The sequence below is a fragment of the Martes martes genome, assembly GCF_963455335.1.
Source record: "Martes martes genome assembly, chromosome: 9".
In the NCBI taxonomy this organism is placed as follows: domain Eukaryota; kingdom Metazoa; phylum Chordata; class Mammalia; order Carnivora; family Mustelidae; genus Martes; species Martes martes.
The window spans coordinates 58,335,775-58,342,635 of record NC_137896.1 but is presented as its reverse complement, the minus strand read 5'-3'; the positions used below and the strand labels follow the sequence as shown (position 1 = coordinate 58,342,635).

The 6,861-nt window shown below is 45.8% G+C and overlaps 1 protein-coding gene across 32 annotated transcripts in view; it reads left to right on the top strand.

Moving 5' to 3' along the window:
* Window positions 1–589: 589 nt before the first annotated feature.
* The window catches only part of MAP4K4 (mitogen-activated protein kinase kinase kinase kinase 4), a 192,504-nt gene continuing 186,232 nt past the window's right edge, over window positions 590–6,861 (top strand). For all 32 annotated transcript variants that reach the window (XM_080814799.1, XM_080814791.1, XM_080814790.1 and 29 more), the window contains exons 1-2: window positions 590–896; window positions 1,249–1,314. In XM_080814799.1, the coding sequence (XP_080670925.1) occupies window positions 840–896; window positions 1,249–1,314 (123 nt within the window). In that variant the 5' untranslated portion in view covers window positions 590–839. The remainder of the gene's footprint in view (window positions 897–1,248; window positions 1,315–6,861) is intronic.

Here is a 6,861-nt window from a genome sequence, read left to right as displayed (position 1 = left end):
GGTCCCTCCGCCTCCGTGCGTTTGCGGCCAGGGTCCAGGTCACTTCTCCCTTTATTGTTAGTGAGAGATGGGGCGTTTCCTCACCCTCAGCACCTCACCGGGGACGCCCCGGTCCGTCTCATCCCTGCTCTGGTCCTCCCGCGAGCGCCCCGTCGGCCGGCCGCCGCGTCCCGGCCGCGGTTTGCGGTGCCCGCCGGCCGGCCATTGTTCGGGCCCCACCCCTGCTGAATATTCACGCCGCACGGGCTGCTCGCCCCGCGCCCTCCCCAGCTGGGCTCGGTCTGGGAGTGCGTTTCCGCTCGTTTTTCCTGCCGGGGAAGGAGAGGGGGAGCTGTTTTCTCCTCAGAATATATTTTCGGTGTCCCGTTTCTCCTCCTCCCTTGCCGCCGCCGCCGCCGCCCCCTCCCTCCCCGCCTCCCTCTCCGCCTCCGCCCCCGCCTCCCGGGTTATCTTTGTCTCGCTGCCTCGCGCTCACTCGCTCAACTCTCGGCGGCGCCGCGGCCCCACGCTCCGGGCCCGTCCTCCAGGCGCGCGGCGCGGGGCGCGGGCGCCGGGGCCTGAGGCGGCGGGCGACGCCCGGGGGCCTGACGGCCGCCCCGCGCCATGGTGTGAGCGCCGCCGCCGCCGCTCCGCGCACGCTCCGTCCGCTCTCCGCGCGCGGCCCGGGCCGGCCGAGAGCAGCTACCAGCCCGCCGCCGCCGCCCCCGGCCTCGCGAGGCGGAGCCCCGGCCGCCCGCTCCCTTGTGAGGAGACGCCGTCGGCGCCCTGGCCTGTGAAGGAAATAAATAGAGAAACAGATATATTTATTGGTACTATTTTGTTTGGTGGAAAAAGGGAAAATGGCGAACGACTCCCCTGCAAAAAGTCTGGTGGACATCGACCTCTCCTCTCTGCGGGTGAGTGGCCACGACGGGCCCCGCCGCGGGCGCGCCGGGAGCGTGGAGCCGGGGCCGCGCCCTGGCCCGCCGGGCGCTCGGGCGCCGCCGCGGGCAGAGCCTCGGGCGCGGCGGCCTCTTTGTCTGCCTGCGTCGGCATGTGCGGGGCGGCGGGGCGCGACCCTCCGCCGACGCCCCCGCCCCGCCGCGCCCCGCGCCCCCCGAGTCCGGGGCGCGGCCTTTGGGCGCTGGGGGACCGCGCGAGGCGAAGCCCGCCCGGTTTGCGGTCGCCTTTTCTCTCCCAACTGCCCCGCTGTATTTATTCATTGTTGTGCTGCTTTTAAATTCTAACCCCTCCCCTCCTCTTCTCTAGGATCCTGCTGGGATTTTTGAGCTGGTGGAAGTGGTTGGAAATGGCACCTATGGACAAGTCTATAAGGTCGGTGTGAGCCACCGTCTTTGTTTCCCGTGGCACATTGAAACTTCTTGTTGGGGGACGAGGAGAAGGGTGATAAACACGCTGCTGACTGGAGGCCACGCCGCTTGGCCAAAGTTGGGAAAGGGGTTTCGCCTTGTAGTCCCTCTGTTTTTAAACAGGAGTTTATATGCAGGCTGGCCTTAGAAGACCTCACTCATTTCCTGGCCTTGAGATAAGGAAATAAGCTACATTCTTAGGCGTGCACTTTCCTTAAGTAAAATGGGAAAACATTTTTTCATAAGGCAACCTTAATTCTTTCGTTTTCCCCAATTCCGGCCTTCTGAGTTTGTGTGTGTTAATTAAAATTCAGTATAGACAGGCCTGGCCTGTGATTATGCCAAACCACTGCCTTGGTCTTCTTGAAAATGGTCGTCGTGTTGCTTCGTTTTAATGTTTGCCAGGTGCTCAAGGTGAGGAGTTCGGTGTTACCTGGGACTGCTTCCTAACTATCATACATGCTGCTGATGGATACGTACATATTTTGGGGAAGCAGGGAGGGGTGTGTGTTTGGGCACCAGGAGCAGGAAGAATTACAGCATGAGGATTATAAAATCTGAATTCCAGGAATAACCTGTTTGACAGGTGTGTAATTGAAACAGAGATGAGGGAGAGCGAGGAGTCAAGAGGATGCCCAGATTTCACACCCACCCCAGGCCTCTTTTTTAACACCCGCCCCCCAACGGTAAATGAAACTAACAAATCTGGAGACTATGAGTCTGCTCTGAGTAGCTGACACCTGATGTGACTAACAGTGCTTTTCATTCTATTCAGAGCACATTCTAGAGTTTCTGAAAGAGCTGTAGGTCATGGAGGCACAGGCCTTGAAGATTTGAAACAGAATGTTAAATTTCCCCTGTCCTGATTTATTTCTTATTGCTGAACGCTTTCTAAAAGTAATCTGCACTGGGGGTGTTTTCTGGCTGTTCGAATGGGTACAAGGAGCTAGAAAAAAAAATGTTATGAAGCAGGGCTTTGTGGTTCACCATGAAGAATTGTCATTGTCTCGTTAAAAATGGAGGGAGGGGGTTGGAAGCTGACTGTAGACATTTTCTTAGGCCAAATTAAGTGTGGATCCTATTGTCTCTTTTATGCTTAATGAATAGGGTTTATCTATCCCTTGAACGCCTCTCTCCAGCCCCAACTTCCCCTGGCCTGGGCTGTGTACTGGGCTGTGTACCGGCCTGCGGTCGGAACTTGAGTCAGTATTCTTAGGTGATCTCAAGTGAATTAGCATGTGTTTTGTTGGTTAACTGTTGGGGCCGTGGCCAGATTTTTGAATTTGAAAGGAAGCCCTGTTAACTCAGCCTGCTGGGCTCGACAGAATTTGGAAGTCTGGAAAATTTTGGAAAAGATTGTGTTGCAACTCACTGAGTGGCCTGGTAACTGGCTCTAAGGTATTCTCCCCAGCCCCAATGTTTGTTTAAGCCCCAGTCTGTTTTTTTCTAACCCAGTTTTTCTGGCCAGATCTAAGTGGTGAGTGTACTCTTCCAAGTGAGTTAGCCAAAGCTTGTTTTTGACCTGGTTACACAGTAGTTGGATTGTTTTTATCTTCCTCCGTCAGCATGGATGGATGGGAAGGGGAGTGAAGTGAACTAGAATCCAACAGTCCATTTTTAAACTGTAAGAAGAAAGAAAGAATGAAACCTGAATGAGCTTTAAGTGGCTTTAAGAGGTGGGAGTTCTTTATGGTAACAGTTTAGGCAGGATCATTGTTAAATTTTTCCCCCTCTTCATTTCCTTTGGTTCCATCCTCTCCTTCCCCCAAGCTTTTGAAATAGATTTGCTGAGTGGTGCAGTTGGGAATGGGAAGCATTTGGGATACTGGCAGTGACACAGCTCTCTGACTACAAAGTCTGTACAGTTGAGAAGAAATTCTCAAATTATGCAAACCTAACAAATTAAGAAATCTGTGCAAATGTGGCATACACACACAAAATAGTGCCTGAGATTTTGCTCACCAGCAGTTCTATTTTATTCAGAAAGATCGAGCATATACAAGGAGAGAGGGTAGATCACCCAATTTAACAGTTAAAAAGAACATGACTGATCTGGTTTCATCTATAGTCTTTCTCCATTAGTATTTTAAGGTTAAAGTCTAGATACCATTTTACCCATAAATACTTCAGTTTGTATCGTTTTTGTTTTTTAGATAATCACAGTGCCATTCTGACCCCTAAAAAGTTAATTCCATAGCATCAAATATTAAGTCTTAAGGTTTTCCTAATTTTTCATAGATGCGTTCTTACTATCACAGTATTTATGAACTGATACTGGGAAGTTCAGTCTTGGTAGATGGTAGAACTAGGAGAAGCAGTTAATATCTGCATTTGCATCTTCCTTTCAATATCTAATTTCTAAAATGATTTATATTATGCAGAGGAGTTTATTTGGGATTTGTTGGTGTGATTTGCATGTGGTGGTTTTGGGATTAGATTATTAATACTAGTATGTGTTTATTACTAAACATCCGCTAGTGTGAATAGCATCTGAGATGGGAAAATATTTGTGATAACTTGTTTATAAAGAAGCTTTTTTTCTTAATGTAAATTCAGGTAAAATACTTTTAAGCTGAATAACCTGTAGCCCTAATTTGATTCATGCTGTATCTTTTATTTTCTGTTTTTTTCCTATAAACTTTTTATTTTTTAGTGATTGTGGTGGCTTATTTTGAGAATGCTGTATTTCGAGAATGCTGTATTTCTGTGAGGCGAATGAGTAAAAAGAGGGAGTTTTCTGGGTTTTGTTATGTTTTATGAAAGTAGCTTTTTTGGGGGTGGTTTATAATTTTCTCTGTGACGAAATTGGTAAATCATCTGGGTATAGTTGAACAGTATATAACTATCTGAAAAAATAGTTGAAGCACAGAGTATGTCCTGTTTAGAGAAATTTATTTTTGCACTAGGTTTCTGAGCGATCACTGGGAAGGATTCTCATAAATCAAAACTTAAGAAAAATATTGTGAATTTCAGTTTACAGGGTTTCATGCAGAATACCATCTATTTATAAAAAAGTGTTTATAAGATGATCTTGTGCATGTTAAGTACATTTTAATTATTTTCATCAAAGGCGTACAGTGACTATTTAAAAAACAAAACCACAGGGGCGCCTGGGTGGCTCATTGGGTTTAAAGCCTCTGCCTCCGGCTCAGGTTGTGATCTCAGGGTCCTGGGATCAAGCCCCAGAGTTGGGCTCTCTGCTCAGCGGGGAGCCTGCTTCCTCCTCTCTTCCTGCCTGCCTCTCTGCCTACTTGTGATCTCTGTCTGTCAAATGAATAAACAAAATCTTAAAAAAAAAGAAAAAAAACAAACCCACAAAAAACCCCCACAAAAAGTAAGGTTTGTTTTTGTGTTATATTGAGTTTTATTATTTTTGATATTTACTTGACTGTTTTTGTTTTTTCCTTGGAGTTACAGTTACCATGTTATTTTGTATTTTGTGAGCATACAGTGACTGGTGTTCTAAATGTCTTGACTAGGAGAAGGAAAATCCTACATCTGGAAAGGTACTGCAGGTAGTGAGAGGGAAAGTTAGGGAGTTTAGAATCCAGCAGGTACAATGTCTGGGATCAGGGCTTGCTCAGAGGAATGATGGCAGCCTTTTTGGAGGGTTGAGCATCTTGACCTTGTCTGATCTTGCCTTTGGAGGAAAGGTAGGCTGTAAACCTTGGAAGTTGAGGAGGAGATTATTCTGGGCCCAAAGATGGTAAGCAGAAGAAACACTGAGAGTTTGCTGCTGTTTAGCTATTTAGGGCATGGTACTAAGGCTGTCCCCCTCATTTACTGAAGAAAGAGGGGGGTGTGTGTGACAGAAAGGCTGAGGGTGACTTTTTTGGGAATGACAGGAGGTGTAAGGAGTAGGGGGCATCTGGGGAGAGATTATTTGCTCATGAGTTAAGGAGGGCTGTCATTCTATGAGCATTGAGAGGTCATCGAAAATTTTGTTGGGTTTGGAGACCCCTGGGAGTAAGAAACCTGATTAGATGATATTAGGGAAAGGAGCAGGTAAGATGGTTGGCCTAGGACAATGGTCCAGAAGAGAAGATGTAAAGGCTGGGACAGGGTAGTAGCAGTGGCAGTAGAGAGGAAGAGTGTTGGGCTGGATTCTTGGGCGTTCTGCCTTGGCCTAGGTCAACCTGCTGAAATCAGTCATTCTCTGCAGGCTTTGCTGTGGCCCTTTAAATGGGTACGCTGTTTGCCCATTAGATTAGGAGGAGCCTTGGGATCTGTGAAAGTGCTAAAATTACTTTCGATTGCTCAGCAGTAAAGTGCTGTATAAATTATGTGGCTTTTAAATATCATTTGTCTAACATTTTGAATCAAACACTTAAAACTTTTGTGAGGGTCTTCTCTAAATGTTATCCCTTAAGTGTAGGATCTCTTTTTAACTGGAGGTAAAGACATCCAGTGGGGCAAAATGCATTTTAAGGAACTAAATGTTTTCATTAGAAGGAGGATTGAATTGCCACTGAGTGGCATGTACAGACTTGTTCTGAAACATAGGGCTTCTTCTTGCTAGAAGAATTCTGGACTTGGGTAAGGTGGGAGGAAGCCAACCCCCTTGAACACATATTGATGTGTAGCTCTCCTAAAAGTTATCAGCCCCAAATTTCCAAAACTTTTCTATTAAATAAAATCACAAGATAAAAGCTTAACAGAAAATTCAGCCATCAGGTAAAATCCTGCTCATGGTGGTTTTAGAATTTCTTATTGCTTGAAACTTTTTAATAAATGTTCATTTGCATATCTACAAACTTGTAGTTTTGCCTTTTTTTCTTAACCAGTTTTGGACATATGTTTATTTCTACATATTGAGATAATCCAAAAGTATTATCTGTGGGCACTTTTGGTGCAGTGTGTGTGTTTATAGATTTTGTGGGCTGAGACTAGCAGGGCAAAGACTTTGAAATAATGCATCCCTGAACAGGTGTTCTAATAAGTCAAGGAATAATCATCTAAGGAGTTTTATTCCCAGGGAACTAAAAATATTATAAATTGGAGATGGATGCTTTAACATTAATTTCATCCATGGTCTTTTATTTTGTTTCTTTTCTTTATTAGTAAATACTTGGTCATCTGGTTTTGGTCATCTGGTTGTGAACAGCTGCTTAAGCCAAGAGATTACTTACTCTTTAGGGCATCAGATGTTTTCCATCTCTTGAGTTGTTTTTAAGTTTATGATGCCTGTGTTTCTCATCATTAGTATTAGTGCTTTCATTTTTCTGTATTTAATCATTTTTAAAAATTGTTAGACAGCAATAGGATATTTATATTTTACTTTATTTTTCCCCCACCCCTAACAATAGGATATTTAAATAACTGCACAAGTGTACTGCTTTCAGCCCCACTTTGTCCAGACACTGAAGCACAGCTGTTGACCAGAGGGCAGCCTAATGTGTGATAACCTGCAAGGCTCACTCTCCGTTGTATATATGGCTCTATTACAGACATTGTACACAAGTGCAGACCCCATGACTATTCACTGTATTCGAGGCAAGGGCTTATTCCACAG